This window comes from Diabrotica virgifera, chromosome 3, assembly GCF_917563875.1.
Source record: "Diabrotica virgifera virgifera chromosome 3, PGI_DIABVI_V3a".
NCBI classification, from domain to species: domain Eukaryota; kingdom Metazoa; phylum Arthropoda; class Insecta; order Coleoptera; family Chrysomelidae; genus Diabrotica; species Diabrotica virgifera.
Genome location: NC_065445.1, coordinates 137497426 through 137524502, shown reverse-complemented (window position 1 = coordinate 137524502; position 27077 = coordinate 137497426). Strand labels below are relative to the sequence as shown.

Sequence of the window (27077 nt, the reverse complement as noted above, 5' to 3'; positions counted from 1 at the left end):
TGCTATAGTCGAAATCATGCTTGTATTCGTCTATTTCTTCTGGCACAAATGTCCATAAGGTATTTTCTAATCATAATCAACATACTTCAATGATATCATTCCTCATATATATAGAGTGTAGAGTATAGAGAGTATCCCTTTTTCAGCAGAATTGATCACACTCTCCTTCCGCCTTCCGTACTCTATACTAATTAATGTCTCTGAAAATTCAGCAGGGATTAGAATTTTTGAGTGACTGATATCAGTGGAAGATCGACCATTGTTCACATATTTACAATAAGACAAAATGCTTGAAAAGTATTGGAAGTATAGTCAGGACGTGAATCAGATCTTTGTAGATTTCAAACAGGCTTATAATTCAATTAATTGTGCAACATTATGGAAGACAATAATCGAGCTCGGCGTACCCAAGAAACTAAACACAAATGTTTGTAAGTAACTCCTTTACACAAGTTATAGGGGGAAAAATATCAAATGCTTCTTGCGTAAATTCTGGACTGAGACAGGGAGATCCGTTGTCCCCATTGTTGTTTAACCTGTCCTTAGAATATGTCATGCGAAAAATTTATCCAAAAATCAAACCAGACATAATTGCCCGGGGAGCAAAATTCGTACTCGCCTTTGCCGATGACGTAGATGCAGTGGCACAATCAACATTAGAAGTTAAACCTTGATTGCACGTAACGAGTATTGCAATGAGACAGTGTTCTCGGCCGAGTGCTCGTTTGGTATAAACATACTAACGAGTACTTGGCCGAGCACTCGACCCAGTCATATGGCGAGACAGTCACTCGGATCTTGTTCTATTTACTAGGCCGAGTCTTCCACCTCCCACCCCTCAATCGTATACTCGCCAATCCACTCGGTATGTGTAAACAACACTCGCTGTGTAACTGTGCACATTACCACTTCATCAGAGGAGGCGACTTGTGTTAATCAATGGTATTTTTGATTCTCAATAGCTCAAATAGCTAACAAATGGAACTCAGATAGGACTATAAAGTTTAGTTCAGTTGTATAAGTCACACCCGCGCTTATGAAATTTCAAATCTTTGGAGTATAAAAATAAACAAAAACGTGATGCAGCATATGTATGGATTGTAGACAAAATAAATATTGCTGGTTTTAAAACTCAAGAAGTCAAATAATTTTTTTTTTAATTCGACATATACCTAGACAAGAAATAAAAAATCAATGAATCGAAGAAATCGGGAGCAGCGAGATTTGGTCTTCTTAAAATCCATTGTATATAGTCTATAGTCCAAAGACGCTTATCTCCTTCTCATAATATATCCGTCAAATCTTGTATCGTTTGATGTATTTTTAATGTTAGCTTTATGATCCATAAGTACACTACTCCTTGTTTTTGTGAATCGAAACTGAACTGACTCGCCTCCAAATTCAAAAATTGCCAAATATGTACGTATAAACCATCTCTCGCTCTCACCACTGTCTCGGCCTAGTAACAGTTTGCTGTCTCGCCACTGTACTCGTTACGTGTAATCAAGCCATTAAGGATATTTTCTCGAGCTTTGAGAAAGCTGCATAAATATGGGTCTAAAAATAAATGAAGACAAAACAAAATACATAGTCGTCTCAAAACAAGAACGACGGCTAATAAGGTAAAACATTACTATAAACGATTATTATTTTGAAGGGGTTGTTCTTCTTCGTGCGACTAGGATTACTCCTGTTTGTCTGCCTCTTATTCTGTTTCAGTTGGTGTTGACAATAGATTGTCTTTCCACTTTTTCGGTGGCCTTCCAATGGGTCTTCTGCTATACGGCTTGTTGCATTTACGGAGATGTTCGCTAAATATATCTGGTTCCATTCGGTTTACATGTTCGTTATAGTTTTTCTTTCTTGTTTTTATCCACCTTTTAATATTTTGAATTTTGCATCGTTCTCGTATACTTCTGTTGCCTTGTCTATCGCTTATTTGATATGCGCGCTATTGATCTTAATACTTTCATTGTCTCCACTGCATATGTTAGGATAAGTCTTAGGCCGTCCGCACATGGGGCGACGCTCGAACTACTCGACTCGATTCCAGTCACGTAGGTCTCTCCCCGCCAGTTAAGTTCCTTCGTTGTGGCATTGAGCTCCGTACACGGAGCGTTTAGGATTGCAAATCTCCTCGTCTTGTACGACTCTCGTCGCTTGCGATCCGTAGTGGACGAGAAAGTTCGAGTGAGACGCACGTTTCCAGTCATAATAGGTAGTTTATTTTATTTGTTTCCTTCGTTTTTTGTTGTTTTTTGCGCTGAATGAAATTTACTTTTATTTAAAGATCGGTGCATGTTATGTTCGTTGATTGTAGATTCAAAGATTCAAAAGATTCAATAATTTATTGACTACGTTTACAAAAAAATTTTTTTGAATTGTAGCAAGTCAATTTGATATATATAAAATACATGAGATAATGTGTACATAATATATACAATATAACATATAGAAATATAAATACATTCACGCACATTTACAAAATATGACATCGGAAAACATAGTGAGTAATATTCATGTCCATGATACTGCTTTAAAATGATCGAAATATTCACTAACAGAGTAAAAAGCAAATCTCAGTAGATATTTTTTTAGAATGACTTTAAATTTATTGATTGTAAGGTTTTTAAAATCTATAGGTAGGACATTATACACTTACCGGCAGAGAAAACGGGCACCCCAAAAAATGGGTCATTTTTAATGTCTTGTATTTCCTAAACCTGATGTCCGATTTAAGTAGTTTTTTTAAAATGTTATAGCCTTATTCTTTATCAATATCGCTGTAATAATATTGTTGCTAGACAGGTACATTGTCATTGTATACAGGGTGTACGAATCAAACTGTGTTTTTTTCTCAGATTTTGGAACACCCTGTGGAATGTTCTAGCTTTTATAAAATACTGAAATTATAACCAAACTATAGCCTCAGGTTTTCTTAACATTCTGTTTTTTGATTCATTTGCTTATGTTGGATAATAAAAAAGTTAAGCACTTTAAGAACTACCCCTGTTTTTCGTTAATACAGGGTGTTTTTAAATAAGTACGGCAAACTTTAAGGGGTAATTCTGCATGATAAAATAATGACAGTTTGCTTTATAAACGTATGCTCGCAAATGCTTCGTTTCCGAGATAGGGGGTGTTGAAATTGTTCTTACAAACTGACGATTTATTTATTTCTCTAAAACGGTTTGTGATATGCAAATTAAATTTGGTAGATTTTAAGAGGTAGTTATTGCGCATTTTTTGGCATACAATTAAGAATTTTATATTCACCATTGGCGTGCATACGGGTATAAATATTTTAAATATATCCCGTATGCACGCCAATGGTGAATATAAAATTCACAATTGTATGCCAAAAAATGCGCAATAACTAGCTCTTAAAATCTACCAAATTTCATTTGCATATCACAAACCGTTTTAGAGAAATAAATAAATCGTCAGTTTGTAAGAACAATTTCAACACCCCCTATCTCAGAAACGAAGTATTTGCGGGCATCAGTTTATAAAGCAAACTGTCATTATTTTATCATGCAGAATTATCCCTTAAAGCTTGCCGTACTTATTGAAAAACACCCTGTATTGACGAAAAACATGGGTAGTTGTTAAAGTGCCTAACTTTTTTATTATCCAACATATGCGAATGAATAAAAAAACAGAATGTTAAGAAAATCTGTGGTTATAGTTATGTTTTAATTTTAGTATTTTATAAAAGCTAGAACATTCCACAGGGTGTTCCAAAGTTTGAGAAAAAAACACAGTTTGATTCGTACACCCTGTATACAATGACAATGTACCTGTCTAGCAACAATATTATTACAGCGATATTGATAAAGAATAAGGCTATAACATATTAAAAAATTTACTTAAATCGGACATCAGGTTTAGGAAATACAAGACATTAAAAATGACCCATTTTTTGGGGTGCCCGTTTTCTCTGCCGGTGAGTGTATATGTTAAAATCAATTGAGTTTTTTTGTGATTTACTCAAACGATATTTGACTGTTCTGATATTATTTGCACCTCTTGTGCTGTAATTATGCAAGTCAGACTGTTTAATTAAAGTATCTGCAGTTTTGTGTGTTTCCACGAGAACATTGTATAGCCATAGTGTTGGCAAGGGCATTATTTTATATTTAATAAATAATGGTTTGCAAGATTCCAAATAACCAACTTTTGCAATTATTCTAATTGCTTTTTTTTGCAATTTAAATATTGTTAGTGCATTGCAAGAGTTTCCCCACAAAATAACGCCATAGCCAAAAAAGTAATGGAAGAGAGAAAAATAAATTGTTCTTAAGGTATCAACACTTGTAACAAGTTTTAGTTGTCTAAGTAAAAATAAAGTACTGGAAAGTTTGCCTTTGAGATGGTCAATATGGTTATACCAAGTCAGTGTGTTGTCAATTGTCATGCCCAGCAATTTTACAGTATTTTTTTTCACATGAGCATCGAATGGATTAGTTGAAATGAATAAATTTTGGGTTTTGGTGTCATTTAGTCTAAGTTTATTTGCTGCGAACCATGATTGAGCATTTGAATTTATGTTCCTAGAATTGGTTTCTAAAAGAGAACGATTTCTGTCAGAAAAAATAAAAGTAGTGTCATCTGCAAATGGTACTGTTTTACATGGAGCCATAAAATTGGGCAAGTCATTAACATACATAATAAATAATAGAGGGCCCAAAACAGAACCTTATGGAACTCCATGCTTAACATGCTTAAATTCAGAGAGACAATTTCCGTATCTGACTGCTTGGTATCTGTCACTTAGATAAGATTTAATTAGTTCTAGAGGAGTACCTCTGATGCCGTAAAAGTGCAGTTTTTTAGTAAAATTTCATGAGAAACACAGTCGAAGACCTTTGAAAGATCACACAACGTTACAGCAGTTTGGTTATGCTTCTCCAGGCCATCCACTATGCCACTCATCACATCTAAGAGTGCATGAGTTGTGGAACGATCCTTTCTAAACCCATATTAGTGTAGGAAACAAAGGTTGAACCTTGCAAAATGGACACAAGTCCATTTTTACTTTTTTTCTGGTATATCGAGGGGTGCTTATTATAAGACTAACTTTTTCTGAAAAAATTTCGCCCCGGAACCTCCCTTTTCACCCCTTTAAATGGGGTAATTTGTTGTTTTTGCGGAACGTAGCCCTTCCTGTACTTTTTACAAAAAATTTCTTTTATAGAAATATGAAGAGGACTGTATTTTCTACGATTTATTTCCCGACAGCATCTGTCTATCATCTGTTTAGCGGGGGTGGCGCCCCAAAGTTGACAAGTTTTTAAAAAAGATGTTTTAAAAAAAAATATATTTTTCCCTAACTGTAACGGAAATTAAGAAAAAATCCTGCGGCAATTATTCACAAATAATTGATTGATTTTTTGGTATAGGTTTCACTTAAGGGTAATTGCCCTTTTTTAATTACAGGGTGTTACATTTTAAAAACCCCTTTCTATACCATCTGAACCGTTTATGCTAGAGCAAAAAGACTTTTAGCGATTACCCATGTACTGGTGCTATTTACAAATTTGTATAATGCACCCCCATTTTTCCCCGGAACCACCCAAAAAAAAACAAGAATTAATAAATAAAGTGATTTTCTTGAAATCCTTCACACACAATGCCCTTTATTAATATGCTTTATATATCATTTTGTGCACGTTATTATTACCCATGCACGGACACCAAAAGCGATTTTATAGTGCAACCCTTGTAGCCAAAAAAAAAATAAAAAAATGGGGGGTTGAAAAGTTTTTTTGTTTTTTGCTTTTTGATCCATATGGGAATATGCTTCATCAATATTGCTTTTCAAAAATATATATGGTTATTGCAACTTCCCTGCGGAAACCACCCCTTTCCTTGAAAATATACTGCAGAAACTACCCCTATCCCTTGGCGAGCATGTTTTTACGATTTTCTCATTACCTACGCATTCTTTTTAAACAAAACTTATACAAAGTTAAAGGCCACTACTTACTCTAAAAATTAGGTCGTATTCATTTTTTTCGTATAAGCAACCGTTACGGCACAGTGGCGCCGTAAACCTCATATGCTTTGGCGGGCTCCAGTTTTTGTTTTTTTTTTCGTCATCTGTTCGTTTTATTGATAAAGTACTTATGTAAAATAAAACAACACAGTGTAACCTACAAATTATGACTTATGCACATTTTACAATCTTTGCGCCCCAAAGCCACAGTGGTGGCCCAAAATCAGTTTTTGCATATTTTCGCCACCTACACGCATTTTATTGCATTAATGCTACCTTAATAGCACAATATTTACCCTTAGGTGGTCGCTAAGCAGTGGCGGATTCAGGGAGGGGTGATGGGGGTGATCACCTCCCCCCTCTCAAACCAAGTGATATTATATTCAAGGATTATAAAAATATTCATTTATTTTTATAGAAATTTAGCCAATTGGCACCCCCTCTTAACGATGCTGGATCCGCCACTGTCACTAAAGCATAAAAAGTCATTCTTATAAAAATTATATTAATATAATATAAGTATTTCTTATAAAAATAAATGAATATTTTTATAATCTTTAAATTCACTTTGTTTGAGAGGGGTGGGGTTATCGCCCCCATCACCCCTCCCTGGATCCGCCACTGCTTAGCGACCACTTAGGGGTGAATATTGTGCTATTAAGGTAGCATTAATGCAATAAAATGCGTGTAGGTGGCGAAAATATGCAAAAATTTTGGGCCACCACTGTGGCTTTGGGGAGCAAAGAATGTAAAATGTGCATAGGTCATAATTTGTAGGTTACACTGTGTTGTTTTATTTTACATAAGTACTTTATCAATAAAACGAACAGATGACGAAAAAAAAACAAAAACTGGAGCCCGCCAAAGCATATATAAGCGCCACTGTGCTGTAACGGTTGCTTATACGAAAAAAATGAATAGGACCTAATTTTTAGAGTAAATAGTGGTCTTTAACCTTGTATAAGTTTTGTTTAAAAAGAATGCATAGGTAATGAGAAAATCGTAAAAACATCCTCGCCAAGGGATAGGGGTAGTTTCTGCAATATATTTTCAAGGATACTGGTGGTTTCCGCAGGGATGTTGCAATCACCATATATATATTTTTGAAAAGCACTATTGATGAAGCATATGCCCATATGGATCAAAAAGCAAAAAACAAAAAAAAAACCCCCCCTTTTATTTTTTTTTTTTTTTTTGGCTACAGAGGTTGCACTAGGAAATTGCTTTTGGTGTCCATGCATGGGTAATAATAACATTCACAAAATGATATATGAAGCATATTAATAAAAGGCATTGTGTGTGAAATATTCCAAGAAAATCACTTTATTTATAATTCTTCTTTTTTTTTTGGGTGGTTCCGGGGAAAAATGGGGGTGCATTATACAAATTTGTAAATAAAACCAGTACATGGGTAATCGCTGAAAGTCTTTTTACTCTAGCATAAACGGTTCAGATGGTATAGAAAGGGGTTTTTTAAAATGTACCACCCTGTAATTAAAAATAGGGCAATTACCCTTAAGTGAAACCTATACCAAAAAATCAGTTACTTATTTGTGAATAATTGCCGCAGGATTCCTTCTTAATTTCCGTTACAGTTGGGGAAAAATATATATTTATTTAAAACATCTTTTTTAAAAACTTGTCAACTTTGGGGCGCCACCCTCGCTAAACGGTGGATGATAGACATATGCTATCGGAAATATATCGTAGAAAATATAGTCCTCTTCATGTTTCTGTAAAAAAAATTTTTTGTAAAAGGTACAGGAAGGGCTACGTTCCGCAAAAACCACAAATTACCCCCTTTAAAGGAGTGAAAAGGGGATTCCGGGGCGAAGTTTTTTCAGAAAAAGTTAGTCTTATAATAAGCACCCCTTGATATAACAGAAAAAAATAAAACCGGACTTGTGTCCATTTTGCAAAATTCCACCTCTGTTTCCTACACTATATTGTGAACTGGTAAGAAAGTTATTGGTTTCAAAGTACGATATTATGCGTTGCTTCAGAATTTTTTCTATTATTTTACTGAATATGGAAACGATAGAAATTGGTCTATAATTGTCTACAAGATCACGATCGCCCTTCTTAAATACAGGAACAATTTTGGAGTATTTAAATCCAGTTGGAAATATCCCGATTGAAAAAATGTTATTAATGAGATGTGTTAAAGGATCAGTAATTATTTCACAAGTATTTTTTATAAAAGAAGTGTTTAGCTCATTTGTATCCAAACAATTTGAATTTTTTAGTGAATTTATAACCTCCGATACTTCTTGTTGAGTAGTTGGAGATAGAAAGAATGAACTCGATGGAGCTGGGAAGTTTTGATAGTTCAAGATTATGTCGTCTGATGTATTAGGAAGGGTTTTTATAATGTTCTCAGCAATTTCAACAAAAAAGTTATTGAAAGTATCACAAGATAAATTGGTTGTTATATTATGTGAACTATTGGTTTTGTTACGCTCATAGTTAATTATCTTCCAACACGTCTTGGATCTATTCTTTGATGTTAATATTAATTTCTCATAAGCCATCTTTTTCGCGTTTTTCAACTCGGAATTACATATAATGATTTTTGTATTTTTTATATTCGTTGTAATGTATTGGATTTTTACTAGAATCAGCACGTATTTTATAAGAATGCAGATAATTTCTCATATTTTTTAAGTTGTCATTAAACCAATTTACAGGACATTTTTTATTTTTAATAAACAATGTTTTTAGTGGAAAATAATGAGATACTGCATAATTATAATTATCTATTAAAAACGTTGCTAAGCAATCTACATCAAAATCACTATCAAAAATGTTCCAGTCCAACTCTGATAAAAACTTTCTCATTTTTAAAATACCTTCCTGTGTAAAGGCTCTAGTGCAAACACTTGATTTTAATTTATTTGATGATTTGATTAAATTAATATACTGTCCGCGATGGTCTGAAAAACAAGGTTCAAGGACATTTGTCTGAACCTGATTTTCTTCAAAATTTGTCATAATATTGTCTATACAAGTGGCAGATGTAGCAGTAACTCGAGTATAGTCATAAATTGTTTTATACCAAAAGATGATGTTATAGAAGTCAATTCACTAATGTTTGGCGTTTTTCCTTTAAAATTGATATTAAAATCTCCCAAAATCACTACATTCAAATTTGGCCTCATAATGTGATCCAATAGATTTTCAAAATTTTTGAAAAAAGACTTAAAATCGTTACATTTAATAGAACTATACACTACCAATACAACAGTGTTAGTATCTTGAAGAAAAATTCCACAAAATTCAGATGTTTGTTCAATATTAAAACTATCTGGCTAATTGGCTATGTCAAAGCCATTAATTAAAAAAAAAATATTCAAACTATCGCAGTTTATAGCTTCAAATTTTAAAGTGTTTTTAACATAGATTACAGTACCACCGTTCTTTTTATTCTTCCTACAGAAACTGCTACCAAGTAAATACCTATCGATATTTATGTATCTGAGATTTGCTTCACTCTGCCAGTGCTCTGAGAAGCAGACAACGTCAAAGTTAAATTCCAACAAAAATAAATCAATCATTTCTATTTTATTTGCTAAACATTAATCTTAACATCAATATTTTTTCCATTTGTGTTGACTAGTCCTTTTCCAATACGGCTGCACTGTTTTGAAAATTTCGATTAAATTTAAATATTCGAACAATTGCCCCTTGGGGCCATAATGACGGATTATTTATTTCATTAAGTTTTTCTAAGGGGAAAGAAACTTTAAAGGATGATGCCGTTTCCTTTTTATGCCATTGAACACATTTAAAATTAATATCTGGAGCAGTCTCTTTTAGAACATTTAAAAGGTCCTCACTTTCCATTTCTACACCCACACGCGACACATGAACGTGACCCATTTTAGGGACGGTCGTAAAATTACTGACTACTTTATTTCCAAAAATTTGGTTTGTATTTGTCATAGTTTAAACTATTTGGTTTTTTTCTATTTATCGGAACAGTATTATTTGATTTGTTGTTGATGTTGCCAGCTGTCAACTGTTTTGGTGTAAAAGATCTACTGTTTGCTACAATCTCACTGTAGGTTTTATTTACCGTCTGTGCATGCCGCATGTTCTGTGATGTTGACATCAGTTTGGGTTCACCAAGTTCACCTTCACTTTCACTTTTTTTCTCACTGGTAGCTTCTGCTTCTACAACAGGTTTTTGTTGGACATTTTTGGGTATCATGGGCTCACTTGTTGATGGTTCACTTTCACTTTTTTTCTCACTTTGTTGATAATTACTGTTTACAGTTTTTTGATCAGTGGTTTTTCCATATACATTTTTTTCTAAAAAGTTGATTCTTTGCAACAATAATCTATTATTTTCTTTTAGAATACCATTTTTATCTTCCATCTCGGTAATCAGTCGTTTTAGCAACTTATTTTCTACCTTTAATAGATTTTGGTCGTCTTCTGATGCTTCTACTTCATTAAGGTTATGTTCAGTTGTAGTACATACTACCTACTAACTTTGTGGAAATACCTATATTGTTTGTAATATAAAATTCTGAAAACATTGAACTTCTGTTTCTAGGTGTTTAGTATAAAATTCGTTGGGGAAGTAGAAAAATGTCCTCAGTATAATGCTCATTGTATTCAAATTATACTAAAAATGTAACAATATCGTAGTTTTCATAGATCGAAATAGTCGTTTTGGTTGATATATAAAAAATGCGTTGTTCCTGATTGGAAGATGTGAGCAAACTGAATCGACTAGTGTGCGGAGAACAATCGCTTGTGCCGCAGGGTTCGTAGAAGACGAGCAAGACGCGCGAACTTCGAGACGTGTCTTCGATCGACCCATGTGCGGACGGCCTTACTGTTGTCTTGTATACTTTTATTTTGGCTTCCGTGGTCAGATATTTGTTTCTCCATATGGTTTCTCGGAGGCAACCACGAGTCTCGCTGCTTTTGTTGCTTGTGTTGTTGTCTCTGTTCTTATATTCCTCGAAGGGGTTAAATAATTAAAATACCTAGGAGCAAAAATCACAAATGACAAAAAAATAGAGCGAGAAGTTAAAACGCGAATAATGACAGGAAACAGATCTTCCTTAGCAATGCAACATCTGATGAAGTCAAAATTTGTTTCACGAGGTACAAAAATCCAAATATACAGTGCGTCCATAAAGTAACGCATAAATTCATTATTTCGTAAACCGGCGACTTTAATGAAAAATCCCGAAACAGTCGATTTTAATTTGTAATTTCCGATTTTTTGGCATATATATCATACTAGTGACGCCATAGTATTCAATTCTCTATTCCATAATATAAACATTAACATAATTATTTGTACAAGGTGTTCAAAAAACATTTTTTTAATTAAAATAATTTGAGAAAAAAGAATGTATGTAATTTATCTAATTCAAAATACGTTTTAATGTTGTCAGAAAACAGGAAAAAATGTTTATTTGACAAATAAATATTGTTTTTCGCTTAAATTCAATGTTAAAGCTGTCACCCACCTGCCAGTTTGAACATTTCGTTTAAGCGAAAATCAATGTTTATTTGTCAAATAAATTTTTTTTCTGTTTTCTGACAGTAGTAAAACACATTTTGAACTAAATAAATGACATACATTCTTCTTTTTGTCTCAATTATTTTAATTAAAAAATATTTTTTTGAACACCCTATGTAAATAATTATGTTAATATTTACATTAGTGAATAGAGAATTCAATACCCTTTCAAATAAGCTATCACATGACCCCTATTCTCATTTAAAAAAATTATCGATTACGTCATCACGCGTAGACGGATGACGTCACTAGTATGATATATATTCCAAAAAATCGTAATTTAAAAATAAACATCGTCCTATTTCGGGATTTTTTCTTAAAGTCGTCGGTTTACGAAATATCTAATTTATGCGTTACTTTATGGACGCACTGTATAGGACCATAATCCATAATACGACCAGTAGTCGCGTATTTATAAATAAATGTATATCGACCAGCAGCGATAATAATAAATATGTTTAACATCTTACCTAGCACTCCCAACCTGTAATTAATTGTTACAACTATTACGTCATAGTCCATAAAATTTCTGGGATCCAATGTGCCAATTGCTCCGTTACCTGTATTAAAACCTCCTCCATGAATCCAAAAATAAACAGGCAAATAAGGGCGAGTGCCAGGTTTCTAAAACAAAATATATTATATATAATATTTGACAAACTTTATATTTAAGGGGGTAGGCGCAAAATCTTGGTCCATCGTCCAATCAATTTACGTCCACTGCTGGATATAGGTCTCCCTCAATTGTTTCGACACTTTATGGTTTTGTGCTGATTGTTGCCAATGTTTACTAATGCTCCTGATGTCATATGTGCTTCGTATATGCGGCCTTCCTCTATTGCGTTTATCTTCTCTTGGTCTCAATTCTATTAGCTTTCGTGTCCACCTTAACTCCTTTAGTCTGACGACGTATCCTGCCCAGTTCTATTTGAGCTTGGTGATCCGTTGTGTACCATCTGTGATATCGGTTCTTTGTCTGAGATTTTTATTTCTTATTTTATCTCATAGGGTTACGCCCAGCATGGATCTTTACATACGCCTTTGAGCAACCCTCATTTTCGACGCTGTTGCCTTGGTTAGAGTCAGTGTCTCTGCTCCATATGTCGTTACCGGTAGCACACATTGATCAAACACTTGTCTTTTTAAACTAATCGGTATACCTCTCCTAAATATGTCTCTCAGCGCTCCGTAGGCTGCCCAAGCAAGAGTTAATCTTTTTTTTATTTCGCATGTTTGGTTGTCTCTACCAATGCTAATTTCATGACCTAAGTAAACGTTCTTTTCCACTATAGTTCTACTTCTTCTTCACGTATAATCAGCTGCCGCTAGGAATTAGGAATCAGATTAGTCATACATTTAGTTTTAGTAAAGTTCATTTTCAGGCCTATTTTCCAGCAGATAGTGTCTAGCTCATTTAGCATTTCCTTTACTTCTCCTAGGCCATCAGTTATAAGGATTATATTATGTCATCTACAAAACGAAGATGATTTAACTGTTCTACATCTACATATTGTGATCCCTTTATTGTCCGAGTTGAGCATCTTAAAGGCATATTCAAGAACAGTTCAGAATATTTTGGCGAGAGTGTGTCGCCTTGTCTTACGACACGTTCTATGCTTATTTGTTTGGTTTTATCATATGTATCTTAACACTCATTGTTGCCTCTTTATAAATATTATAGACCAGTGTCTATAGATATTATAGACGAGTGTTTCATTTAGAGCTTCTAAAATGCTACCCAGCTCCATCGTGTTAAAGGGCTTGTAAATATCCACGAATAGTAGGACAAAGGGCTTATTATATTCTATTGACTTTTCAATTAGTAACTTTACTGCCTGCAGATGGTCGTTTCTTCCAAAGTTGGTGCGAAATCCAGCTTGTTCTTTTGGCTGGTAAAAATCTAGCTTATTTTCTACTCTTGATGTTACTACTTTTGTAAAGAGTTTGTATAAGTGGTTTAGCAGGCTGATAAGTCTGTAATGTTCTTAGTCTGTTTTATCTCCCTTCTTATGCAAAACTATTGTTACAGCGTTTTTCCATTCAGGTAATGACTTTTGATAAAGGCATAAGTTTTTTAGAAGAGGTTTGTTATTTTACCTACAAGAATGTGGCCTCCGTTTTTAATGGCATCTATTACGACTCCATCTTCACCTGGTGCTTTTCAATTTTTTGTTTTTCTTAGTACTTGATGGATTTCGCTAGTGGTTATCTCTGGTAGTATTTCGGAGCTTTGCTTTATTATTTTCTTTGAAACCGCTTCCTTCAGATCAGTTTTATTTTGCCTTTGGCTTCCATATAGTTCCAAATATCTTCCACAATATTAAGAGGAAACAGTAGCGATCAACAGGTAGCAAAAACGCGTTCCAAGATTGCGGCTGTAATTTTGAATATTTTTTCGAGATATTTGGCACACGTATTCGTAATATAATAAAGAATGGCGGTACAGAGCCCAATTTGAAAAATATATTAATATGTAGAAATTACTCTGTAATTAAAAACAATATTAAAAAACGAGCCTGTACCGCCATTAAGAAGAACAAAAAAATACACTTTTTTCAAATATATTTTTTATCCGATGCCTAGATTTTGTGTCATTTTGGAACTACTAAAATTTTTTATTTCATTAGTGGTTCCAAAATAACACAAAATCTAGGTATCGGATAAAAAAGTTTATTTGAAGAAAGTGTATTTTTTGTTCTTCTTAATGGCGGTACAGGCTCGTTTTTTTAATATTGTATTTAATTACAGAGTAATTTCCACATATTAATATATTTTTCAAATTGGGCTCTGTACCGCCATTCTTTATTTATATTACGAATACGTGTGCCAAATATCTCGAAAAAATATTCAAAATTACAGCCGCAATTTTGGAACGCGTTTTCGCCACCTGTTGATCGCTACTGTTTCCTCTTAAGTAAATATTCTCTGTTTGATGTTATTTCGCCCTTTTTATTTTTTAATGTATGTATTTCGCGTTTTCCATTATTAAATTCCCTTCATAAAACTTTCAAACTTCCGTTTCATTCTATGGTTTTGTTGATGCCTTGAGTTTTAAACTTCCATAGGTCTTTACTGATTTCTTTTGGCACTTTCTTGTTGATGTATGTTAACGCACGTTTTTCAGTGTTTTCACTTCCTTTTATTTTATTTGGAGTTTTGATTAGTTCTCTAGTTTGTGAGCTTATTTTTTCATCTCTCTTCTTTTTTTTGAACAGTTTTTTAGTTGACTTTCTTCAATAGATCTAATTATGTTTCCATTTAAGTTATTTATACTTTCATCTGGAGTTGTATGTGTTTCCAAAGCAGCGTTTATTTTTTTATCAAACGATTTCGTTCTTTTTTGAGGTCTATTTTTACTGTGGCTCCTCACCATTTGATGGTCATTTCCTGTAGTAAATTTGTTAAGGACGCTCACGTCTGTGATAATTTGTTTTTTGTCGCTGATAATGTAATCTATTTCATTTCTTGTTTTACCATCAGGACTTTCCCACGTCCACCTTCTATGTAGTTTATTAACAAAAAAACTGTTCATTTGGAACAGGTTATTTTGTAGCAAGGATCCTACGAGTGTTTGTCCCCGCTCATTTCTACCTAGAGATCCAACATTTTCTAGTGATGTCTCTGCTTCGTATTCTTTAAGACCTAATTTTGCCTTATAATCCCCGTACAAAATTATAAAGTGGGTAGGTGTGTCTTTTAGAGGTACATCTATATCATCAAAGAAGTCTTCAACTTCTTCGACTGGATGTTGTGTTGTTGGAGCGTATACCTGAATAATTTTCAGTTTATACATATTGTTGAGCTTTAGAGGTACATAGGCCACTCTTGTAGATACACTTTTTATATTAACTACGTTCTTTTTATGTTTTTTATGGACGAAGAAACCGACTACTCCAACTACTTCGGTTTCGGAGCCAGTGCTGTAGAAGAGGTGTCTTAAGTTTTCACCTCAGTGTCTTGTTTCGCAGACTCCTATTACGTTCCATTTAATTTATTTGATTGCATTTTCCATTTCGAAGAATTTTTCTTCTGGCATTCCCCCAGAATCGTTGGGACAGACTGATAAATAATATATTTTATTAACGTGACGGAACTTTACAAAACCGGAATGTAAGCGGAAAAGATAATAATATATTCTGATAAAAATATAATATTATGATAATATTAAAAATGGTAAAGAGCGACAGAACCAATTCTTCTTCTGCTAGTTCCATGATCAATATCGACGCTTTGATATCATTTAGGCTACCATATTAGCTATCATTGTTTTGATTAATATTTCTATTGAGATGTATACCTATTGTTAAAAATACTTGCATCAGGTTAGTCACTAAGAAGAACTTTCGGACTGGTACCCTTTCGTAGATTAATTAGCATTTTTTTTTGAAAAATGAGCAAAAGTTTAAAAAAACATTTAAGTATGAGCATGTTATCAACATGTAACTTACCACAGGTGTATATACATTCACAAGTAAACAATCTTCAGTTTCTATTAGTGTATCAAATGGAACTGGTGATCCGGGCTGAAAACATTTCTTTTTATTACTAGTTGCGTCAAGTATATCTGGCCATCCCTCTGACGCAATTGCTGGCTAAAATTAAAATTAAAGAGGTTATTTTTTAAACTAAAATTTACTTTATGATCAAAAAACACTGACAGTACGCTGCCACTGGCAGTGGTGAAGAAATGGTAAAATTACAATATTTATGATAGATTTCTTTGCGAGGTTGTCATTTAACGTCAATACAGTCAAAAAATCAACTTAAACAAAGTTCGAGGTAGGTACAAATTTTAGTGTTTGGTCGGTATGAGTTTGAGACAGAGGTTAACTTTTTTTCTTTGAAAGTTTGCAAACCAGCCATTGGACCCAAATTGCTTTCACGTGATCAATTAGCAAGATTGTAATTTGACACTTACATCTAATCTGGATCGTTGTGTAGTAGAATAATATATGCTTTTTGTTGACGATTTGGCTTACATTCTCCCGATGGCCATGAAGGAGTGTGGATGAAGACCGGAGAGGGATTTGCAGAGTAATATATATAATGTTTATTCAAAGAAAAGATAGAATACACAATGGTAATACATACATTAAAATCATTATAATTCCCTATAAATAAACAAAAAAATTCCACTTGAAGCAGAATGCTTGTGAGTACACGTTCAACCGTCGTTTAAGTTGTGGAGCAAGTTCAATAATGTTATGGGTAGTAATGTATAGGAGATGTTTGGTAGGCAAGTCAGAGATCGTGAAGTAGCTATGACTATGGTGAATGAGCTTTGTATTTAAAATCGGGGGGAATTTCCAATTACTTTTCAAGATCACATTCTTAATTTTATTTGATCATATGTATAGACCGTATTATCTGCATCAATAAATATAATGTACAATTATTGAGACAATTCATTATTCTAAATTTAAAAACGAACCCATGTATCTACTTATAAACAAATTGTAGGCAAAAATAATATGCTTCTTTTGATTTCGATACTTCCACAAAATTTATTATAAAGGAGTGCCTCTCTCAACATCTTGAGAAAGGCAGCCGAAACAGCTGTAGCCATATAGTTTTATAATAAATTTTGTGGAAGTATCGAAATCAAAAGTTTTTAGTTTTTTATTGTTAGATAAAATGAACTTCCATCAAGTAACGGTCGAATCGATCAATATGCTCCTCTTAAAAAAAAGAAAAGCCAAAATGGACATTTTGAAAGAATTTGGTTGCGCAATTATTTCACAGGGAGCTTGAATTTAACGGTTTGCAATGCATTCGCCTTACGTCAGTCTCTTACGAGAGGTTTCCTGAAATTGCTGAGACTACTGAGGAAAAAGTCAGCAAAGGAACTCAGATAATAATGAAATAGGCAGTGTTAGATACATCCCTATAGAGATCTATGGAGAGGTATCACTGAGCCGTAAGCCCTTATTCCTTGGGGTACTGCTCCTCCATAGGCCCATCAGATACCAGCGTATTGCCTAAGTGAAATATATAACCCTATATACTAGTATAGAACCCTATAAGCGAATAACCCTAGGAACAATAAGGAATAATAAGGAGCTCAGGCACGTTAGAAATAGAACAAATCTTATAGATTTAATAGTATGAGTCGCTACGTTGAAGCAGACATGGACTGCAGCCAGGCAGAACATGGACAGATAAATAATTATTGAGAAATATAACGGAGACCACGTGTGACAAATAAAAATTCAGAAAAGGACTACCAAAATGGGAAGAAGGAATTTGAAAAATAATTGAGATTAATCATTTTCAAAACAGTTTAATATGTACTAAATAACTGAACAGTAACTAACCTTAAAGCGATTTTTACCAATTGGTGCTTGAGCATAAGGAATATCTTGGAAAGCATAGTAGTCTTGTCCCAATCGAGTCATTAATCTGTGTCCGCGAATCTTGCTTGAGGGCTTTAACAACGTTACAATCAATTCATCTTCATCCAGGTTACTAACATCTAGTAGAGATGCCTTCTGAAAAAAAAAAAATTAAAACTAAAATTAAAAATTTTCTTTAAACAATTAAAAGAGTATAAGTGAGCTTTGTGAGTGAATAGGTTAAGAATAAGCAAGTTAAAATAAAAAAGATAATCGTCTTCGTAATAATAATAAGTATATAACCGTTAATTTTAGATTAAAAGATACTAGCATAATCAATTTCTTCACGCATTAAAAACAGTTTTTGGCACACAGCTTTGGCACAGCTTTAAACGGGTACAGTGGAACCCCGGTAAGTCGGCTTCCGATAACCCGGAAGTCTGGCTATCCCGGACCGATTTTCATCAGACAAAACAAACATTTTTTCACTTTTAAAACAGTTTTATTATTTTTTCACTTTGACTGAGTTTTTTACCAAGAAATAAACAATACTGTATACAACTGTACGTAATTTAGATGTACTGTGATATGTATTTGATGTTTTTGCAATTATAATGTGTATTTGTTTATTGTATATGCGTATTATGTGTATTTATTTATTGTAGTAGCGGATAGATACACTTATACGATCCCGGTGTAAATCAGATCTATTTCAGGGACGCGAACCTGCTCACGCAAGCCATGGCTATCCCCCAAACCCAAATAGGGGAGGTCATGTCCCGATCCAAGTTTCCTAACAAATATCCAAAAATCCTTTCCGATTATCCAACCCACAGAAGTAAACCTAATGCGCCAGAAAAATCATTGGGGAAGGCAACGGGAAACCACTCCAATTATTTCTCCCGAGTAAAGTTAACATGGCGCAATCCAAACATAATCAGAGTATTACTGATCATGGATCTCGGAAACCAAGATCCAGCAGGGAAGGGTGCGCACCAGACTGTAGGGCCTTCCCGGTCGTCACCACACGAAACCCCTACAATTTAAAAGTACGACAACTTTAAAAATGTCTAGCAGTACAATCACATTAGGCACATGGAATGTTAAAAGCCTCTATGCAGCAGGCAAGCTCAGTAACTTAGTTCAAGAGGTTAAACCCTTAAAAATTGATATAATGGGCATCAGTGAGCTGCGCTGGCCTGGAGCGGGAACATGTGAACAAGATGAAGGCACAGTATACTATTCTGGAAGTGCAGAAGATGACGTACATCATAGGAATGGAGTTGGCATATTTATAACATCTAAATTCAAGAAATATGTTAAAAATTTTGTACCTGTGATCGATAGACTAGCGATACTCCAATTAAATAGTAAACCATTTAATGTCAATGTTATCCAGATATATGCCCCTACTTCAAAAAAGAAATATGACAATGATGTTGAATCATTCTATAGTCAATTAAAACAGACACTTAATCTAAAAAGGAACGAAATCACATATATTATTGGAGATTTTAACGCGAAAATTGGTCAAGGACGAAAATCTGACCTGATAGGTGAATATGGACTGGGGGAGAGCAATGAAACAGGCGATAGATTATACCAGTTCTGTCAAGAACATGACATGATAATCGCAAACATGGTTCAAATTACACAAAAGAAGATTATATACATGGAAGGGACCAGGAGATAACTCACTTCATATAATTAGAAATCAGATAGATTATATTCTAGTAAACAAGAGATTTAAGAATGGTGTCAAGAGATTAACGACATATCCTGGTGCAGATATCGGTTCAGACCATAACCCTCTAATAGCTGACATCCAAGTGAAGCTCAAAAAAGTCGAAGAAAGCCCCAAAACAACAAAATTACATATATCAGCATCCAACAAAACACTAATAGAAAATGACCTGAATAATCAGCTAAAGAATTCAACAAATGAAAACAATACAGAAATATGGAACACGTTTAAAGATCTTACCTGGAAAGTAATGGAAAAATATACAACAACGATGCAGAGGCACAAAAAAAAAACAATGGATGACTGACGAAATCTGTTATTGATGGAGCAGAGAAGAAAACTGAAAGATAACAAAAGAGAATACAAAGAAAAACAGAAACTAATTAAACAAAAAACAAAGGTAGCTAAAGAAAAATGGATGGAGGATAAATGCAAGGAATTAGAAAAGTTAAATGAAAAATATAATACGTTTAATATGTTTAAAAAAGTTAGAGAAGTAGCTGGACTTTATCATAAGAAAACTCCACATACTATAACCGATTCGTCGGGAAAAATGATAATAGACGAACACGAAATTCGAACTACCTGGTATAATTATATAAATGAACTGTATAATGATGATAGACCCGAAGAACTGGAGACTTTAGATGAAGGTGAAGGACCAGAAATACTAAAATCAGAAATACTACATGCTACAGAAATTGGCAAAAAACAAGAAAGTCGTTGGTCCCGACAACATACCTACAAAAATGTTAACGCTCATAAATGAGAAAAACATTGGAATACTAGTCAAACTTTTCAATGATGTTTATTCGACTGGTGATATCCCTGAAGATTGGTTAAAGTCCGAATTAATAACCCTACCAAAAAAACAACGTCCGAAAAACTGTAGCGATTATAGAATGATAAGCCTTATGAGCCACACTTTGAAAATCTTTCTACGTACCCTCCACAGTAGAATCAGAGATAAATGTGAAGAAGACCAGGATGAAACACAGTTTGGCTTCAGAAATGGACTGGGAACCCGGGACGCACTCTTTGCACTAAATGTGTTATTGCAGAAATGCCGAGATCAAAGGAAAGACGTCTTTGCTGTATTTATTGACTATGGGAAGGCCTTTGATCGAGTACAAAATCACAAATTAATTAAAATATTAAAGGATAAAGCAGTTGATAGTCAAGATGTACGAATCATAGAAAAATTATACAGGCGTCAAACAGCGACAGCTTGCATAAATGAAAAATCAACAGAAATATGCAAAATACAAAGAGGTGTCAGACAGGGTTGTATACTGTCCCCACTGTCATTCAATTTATATTCAGATAGAATATTTATGGAAGCGCTGCATAATTTGGAATGGGGTGTGAAAGTTAATGGAATTTTGATAAATACAATCAGATATGCAGACGATACAGTTATTTCAAGTGATGATATGAATGGATTACAACACCTTTTAAATGCCATTGACACAGTGGGAAGAGAGTTTGGCCTAAATATAAACTGTTCAAAAACAAAATACATGGTATTTAGCCGTTTGGCCCATCAAGATTCACGGTTATATGTTAATGGTCATATAATTCAAAGAGTACCCAGTTTTAAATATCTTGGTTGCCAAATTACTGAACAACTAGATCCAGATAAAGAGATAAAGTAGAATCGAGATAGCCCGCACGACATTTTTAAAAATGAGGTCATTCTTCTGTAATGATACCTTGCAACTTCAACTTCGAAAGCGCATAATTAAATGCTACATTTGGTCAGTCCTCTTGTATGGTGTCGAAGCATGGACATGAAAAATATCCACCATTAACCGTTTGGAGGCTTTTGAAATGTGGCTGCACAGACGTATACTGAAAATACCATGGACGGCTATGCTGACAAATGTGGCAGTCCTTAAGAGAGCAAATGCTACCCGCGAGCTGCTTGATAACATCAAATATAGAAAGATGGCCTATTTTGGACACGTAGTAAGGGGAGACCGGTATAATATTCTTCAACTTATTATGATGGGTAAAATCGAAGGACGCAGAGGAATTGGTAGAAAACAGGCCCCTTGGTTGAAGAATATCCGGGAGTGGGCAGGAATAAAGAAAGCAGAACACCTATTTAGAATAGCTCGAAACAGAGACAGTTTCGCCATGTTAATCGCCAACGTCAAGGGGACTTGATAGGGCACGTTAAGAAGAAGAATTTGTTTATTGTATTTTATTAATTTTTACCATATTCTCTGACTAACCCGGATTTTCGATAACCCGGATCGCCCTTGGTCCCGATTAATCCGACTTATCGAGGTTCCAGTGTATTACTAAGAAAGCTCATAAAATAGCAGAAAATAGGCAAACGCTGAAACAACTCAAATAAATGTGATGGGTATTACTTTTTAAACACCACTGGTTTGGTGAGTATTTTTTTGCAGCAAAAATTGCTAGTTTCTTCAACTTTAATTATTCTAATTAACATTGTACTAAGTACATTGCAATCAACACTTACCTTCAGAATAGGCCTGGATCACGCGTACCAATAAAAAGTTTATTAATAGCAAGCTGAAAATTTGTTAATAGCTTAACGGTGTCTAGTCGGACAAAGTTTGATGTACGGGAACAGTAGAACAGGGGAAGTTTTAATTGTGAAACAGGTTACAGGTTTCGAACGTCAGACTTCGAAAACGTTCTATGTATTTTGCCGGACAGAACTTCCAATAATTGATGTGTTACCCTTTCATTAAACTCTCATGCAAAAATCAGACTGCTATTTACAGCCAATATAATTCCTGTCATTTGACATGTTCTACGTGTCGGACTTATTAAAATGCCCAACAAATTTGTCGGACAAACATTTTTTCATATATTATATAAATTTTGCTATTGAAAAAACTTAGAAACAACCTATTCACAATCATAAACTTGTCACGATTCACATTTAAAATCATGTTCCACAATTAAAATTTCCCCTGTTCCAGTGTTCCCATACATCAAAGTTTGTCCGACTAGATACGGTTAAGCCATTAAAAAATTTTCAGCTTGTTATTAATCAACTTTTTTTGGTACGCGGGATCCAGGCCTAGAAACTTAACAACGAAAACGGGATTAAAAACACTGAAATGTTATGTGTGATCTTGTTTCCTTTATGGTTGAGAAATACGGACGTTAAAGGTCGACAAAATGAAGAAAAAGAAGGCGTTTGATTTGTGATGCTACCGGAGAACACTATAAATTTTCTGGGTTACTCACACCAGTAATGAAAGAGTCCTAGAACTGGTACATAAAGGTGTGGAGCTTCTAAACATTGTCAAAATAAGAAAATTTAGGTACTGTGGACATATATACAGTATGGTGCAAATGTTTGGAATAAATTCGTTATTTCATAGGCCGGCGAGTTTAAGGAAAAATCCTGAAAAAAGTAGCCAGTGAAGTTATCCATCCGCGCGTTATGACGTAATCAATGATTTTTTAAATGAAATTTTTTTTATTAACTCCTTGAGAGATCTGCAATCTGCCTATTAGAGGTAATAAGCATTTTTTCTGACAATGAAGCTGATGACATGTAGAGTATTATTCCGATGAATAATCTCTTTTAAATATATCTAAACCTAAGTTAAACATGGTTGGTATGATTTAACAATAAATTGCCTTAAAAAAAATGAACTAAAGTATGTGTAATATAGATAGATCGGATGGCAGTAGACGTTTTAGCCTACGGATTTCATTGGCATCGCGCACGTTTAGTTGGGCCTCTAACCGATTCGGGTGCACTGACACTTTTTCACTATAGTTGACACTAAAACGATGTATGGCATCTTTGATGGATTCCAAAGGGACATCATGCTGAATGATTTCGTTACTGACGTAGTAGGGAGCATCAACAATAGTTCGTAGTACTTTATTTTAGAACCTCTGCAAGATGGATATGTTGGAGTTGCTAGCAGTTCCCCACAGCTGGATGCCGTAGGTCCACACATGTTTTAAGATTGTTTTGTATAATAATATTTTATTGTCTATGAAGAGTTTTGATCTGCGACCGATGAGCCAATACATGTTTCTTAATTTGAGGCCAAGTTGCTTGCGCTTAGTGAATATGTGTTTTGTCCAAGTCAGTCGTCGATCCAGGTGCATTCCGAGGTATTTGGCGCTATCAGATTGTAGAAGTTGACACTCAATAAATTGAACAGGTGGGCACGTATCTCTGCGGAGGGTAAACGTCACATGTGTTCATTTCAATCCATTTGCTTTAATACGCCATCTTTTTAGCCAGTTTTGGACCTTTTTTTAGCCAGATCGATAAAGGTTTAATATCATAGAAATAGCCCACGCTTAAACACAGTCATAAGCAAACGAAAAAGAAGAAATTGTTTTACTTCAACTTTAGCCATAAGCCAGGGAGTCACTTTGTTGATTTTAGTTTTAAATATACTTAATAAACTATAATAAGTAAAGCACCTTATAGACAAAGCTCATAAGAGCTTCAAGAATAATAAATGTATGTACAGTGAAAACCCGATAAGTCTGCCTCCGATAACTCGGAAGTCCGGGTAACCCGGACCGATTTTCATCAGACAAAACAAACATTTTTTCACTTTGACTGAGTTTTTTAACAATAAACAATAGGTACTGTATACAACTGTACGTAATGGTTTAGATGTACTGTGCATATGTATTTCATGATTTTGTAATTATAATGTGTATTTGTTTATTATTTATATCTGTTTAATTTTTACCATATTCTCCGGCTAATCCGAATTTTCTATAACCCGGATCGGCCGCGGTCCCTATTAATCCGACTTATCGAGGATCCACTTTATATAAAATATCTACTGTCAATAATTGTGTATTAGTCTTTTACATACCGTTTCCACTGTTTGGTAGAAAACGAACACGATAAAAAACAATTTCACTAATAACATTATTATGACGTTCATTAACAATGGTTCATAAACTTATATTTATATTTTTTGACTAAATAAACAACTTCGATAATGTTATCAATTATTGATTATCATCTAAAAGAAGTATGTCAATATCGTTCTAAAATTCTACACCAACCAATTTTTCATCTCAAGCTCTTGATTTTGTTTCCTTGGATGAACCGTGGTAAAAACCATGAGACTCTTGGAACCATGAGACCATATAATTGGAATCTACTACTTTCCCCCACAAGTTTGTCAGAATTCTCACTACTTCAGTACTTTATTCTTCTATAAAAATATACTTATTAGTGCAGTTTACACATACAAGGTACGAAGTATTAAAGGGCAAAAAAGTTTTAAAAGCATTGTGTTTAACTAATGTTACTACAATAATAATTTAATTGAAACGTATACAAATTTTTTTGGGGGGGGGGGTTTAAGGGAACAAAACCCTTATAAATTTGCTATGCGGTTTACAAATTTCACTGTTATTTATTAAAAACATTAATAAATTTTATTAAAAAAATCGATTTTCATTTTGTAACTTCAAAAAGCTGTAACTTTTTTTATGTGCACATTTTTGTACTAAGGTGAGTTAGGTTCAATCAAACTATTTTTAGTACCAGAATATGTGATTTAAATTATGACATGCCTTTTTATTACACCCTGTATAGCACAACCAGATTCACTTTATGTTTTTTGAGATTTGAATGCGCACTGTTGTTGACATTTTGTTTCTCCGCATTTTCTGAATTTTATTTTGGTACCGTGCAGGTATTTTACTTGGCGAGACGTTACCATCAAAATAAAATTCAGAAAATTTGGAAAAACTGAATGTCAACACCAGAGCGCATTCAAATCTCAAATACAAAGTGAATTCGGTCGTGCTGTATATGTGCACGACCATATTATATGGTTTTTAACAGTGAGCACGTAAAGGTTGGAATAAATTAATTTTTTCGTAAATGGCCGACTCTGGAAACAAATCCCGAAACAGGTCTATTTTTATTTTGAAATTAGGATATTTTGGCATATGGGTGGGCGTGATGACGTAATCGATAATTTTTTTAAATGAGACTAGGGATCGTGTGACAGCTCATTTAAACGGTTATGCAATTCTTTATTCAGTAATATAAACAATAACATAATTATTTACACAGGGTGTCCAAAGAATATTTTTTTGAATTTAGTTAATTAAGACAAGTGTTGCCCAAAATTGGTCTTGGTCTTGGTCTTGCAGTCTTTGTCTTGTTCTTGCGTTTTCGCAAGATCAAGACCAATACCGCTTTATTTTAGCAAGACCAAGACCAAGACTGACCGTGCAAGACCCGAGCAAGAACAAGACTAAACCTGCGAGACTCTTGCGTCTTGCAGTTAGGATTGAGTGTCATTTTAGGGAATATAGTAGTTCGGTTATATGCTTAGAGACTATGAGACGCAAAAAGATATGTAGGTAACAAAAATACAATAAACATACATAGCAAATCAAAATATTCATTAAAAGAACACTTGACATATTTATTTGACACGTACTCAGAGGTCATAATAAATTATTACAATGTAAAAATAAAATATTATGTAATACATTCTTTCCTAGCAGACGACGGCGACGGACGCCTTCGCTCTGAAAATAATTGTATATTAATTGTCTAGATTTTCAGAATAGCTGTCCTTTCATAAAATAATCTGTGTTGTGACGCCGACAGTAATATCCTATTGAAACTTTTAAAGATACGTCGCCTAAGTTGATAAAACTTATAATACGACACACACTCAATTGTTTTTCCTTATCAGTTAGTAGGATTCTAAATACCGCATCGTATAAAGATTAAACATCGTACTTGTAAACTTTCTGCAGAGTGTGCAATTTTATATCAATGGGTTAATGTTATTTATTTGTTTTTTTTTGTGTTTTAACCATGTTTTTTAGCACATTATGTAATATAAGGTTATTAAATGCAAATGTTTAAAGAGACAGACTGACTCCCGTGGGATATTGTAGATAGCTCAGTTAGTGAGGGCAGGGATAATTTAGATCTTGAGTTCAAACCCCACCCGATGTGAGTTGTTCAGACATTTATTAATTTGGTTGGTTTTTACTATGTCTACAGGGTGAGGCAGATAAATGTGCTATTAGAAATATCTCGAAAACTAAAGGCAACAGAATCATGAAAATGGGAACGAAAGGGTTTTGAAGAGTGATCTATTTAATGAAAGTATTTTCATATATTTCCTACTTCCGATTATACCGGATGTTGCTTATAACTTCGTTTTTTTTTAATGGGGCACCCTGTATATTTTTACATTTTTAAATTCTCCTCGATGTCTTCGTTGTTAAAATATAAGGTTTTGTAATGTTATGTAGGGTAGTTTAAAAGAGAATTAATTTCGTAGCAATATTCACATCCTGTAGAATTGTAGTAGTTTGCCATCAAAAACTTTATTTACGTTCATATGATTTTTAATATAGTCTACTGTTGTTAAGAATTGTTAGTATAGTTAAATTTTTAATTTTAGAATAAAGGATTGGTAGAAACTCGGAATGAGTATTTTCTGA

General features: G+C 34.0%; 1 protein-coding gene across 2 annotated transcripts in view; it reads right to left on the bottom strand.

The window, feature by feature from the left end:
- LOC114339383 (juvenile hormone esterase) overlaps nucleotides 1-24550 on the bottom strand; it is a 104153-nt gene extending 79603 nt beyond the window's left edge. The window contains exons 1-4 of one of the 2 annotated variants that reach the window (XM_050645548.1): nucleotides 24461-24550; nucleotides 17855-18028; nucleotides 15989-16132; nucleotides 12011-12164 (exon numbers count right to left, since the gene is read on the bottom strand). In XM_050645548.1, the coding sequence (XP_050501505.1) occupies nucleotides 12011-12164; nucleotides 15989-16132; nucleotides 17855-18028; nucleotides 24461-24532 (544 nt within the window). In that variant the 5' untranslated portion in view covers nucleotides 24533-24550. The remainder of the gene's footprint in view (nucleotides 1-12010; nucleotides 12165-15988; nucleotides 16133-17854; nucleotides 18029-24460) is intronic. The other variant, XM_050645549.1, reaches the window with a different exon arrangement.
- Between the last annotated feature and the right edge of the window lie 2527 nt (nucleotides 24551-27077).